The sequence below is a fragment of the Etheostoma spectabile genome, chromosome 3 (assembly GCF_008692095.1).
Source record: "Etheostoma spectabile isolate EspeVRDwgs_2016 chromosome 3, UIUC_Espe_1.0, whole genome shotgun sequence".
Classification (NCBI taxonomy): domain Eukaryota; kingdom Metazoa; phylum Chordata; class Actinopteri; order Perciformes; family Percidae; genus Etheostoma; species Etheostoma spectabile.
This window is the reverse complement of record NC_045735.1, coordinates 28,070,452-28,070,679: the sequence shown is the minus strand read 5'-3', so window position 1 is coordinate 28,070,679 and position 228 is coordinate 28,070,452. Positions and strand designations below refer to the sequence as shown.

The following is a 228-nucleotide window of genomic DNA, read 5'->3' as shown; positions in this document are numbered from 1 at the left end:
TGTGTGTGTGTGTGTGTGTGTGTGTGTGTGGAGATGAGCACTTACTGTACAGGACTTGTGATCGTCTCTCTGAAAGCCACTTTGGGCTTTCCCATCACACAGGGACAGTTGTATTCCCTCTCCATCCTCTGAAAACAACAAACCAATACAAGAATAAATTGAAAGAAACTGATCAGATATATCAGGTTTACAAGGACAATTCGTTCAAACTTGAGGGAACCCCCTTTT

The 228-nt window shown here is 42.5% G+C and overlaps 1 protein-coding gene across 1 annotated transcript in view; it reads right to left on the bottom strand.

Moving 5' to 3' along the window:
- gfm1 (G elongation factor, mitochondrial 1) overlaps positions 1-228 on the bottom strand; it is a 16,931-nt gene that overhangs the window by 7,921 nt on the left and 8,782 nt on the right. Inside the window, exon 13 of the mRNA XM_032507935.1 lies at positions 46-128. Within this exon, the coding sequence (XP_032363826.1) occupies positions 46-128 (83 nt within the window). The remainder of the gene's footprint in view (positions 1-45; positions 129-228) is intronic.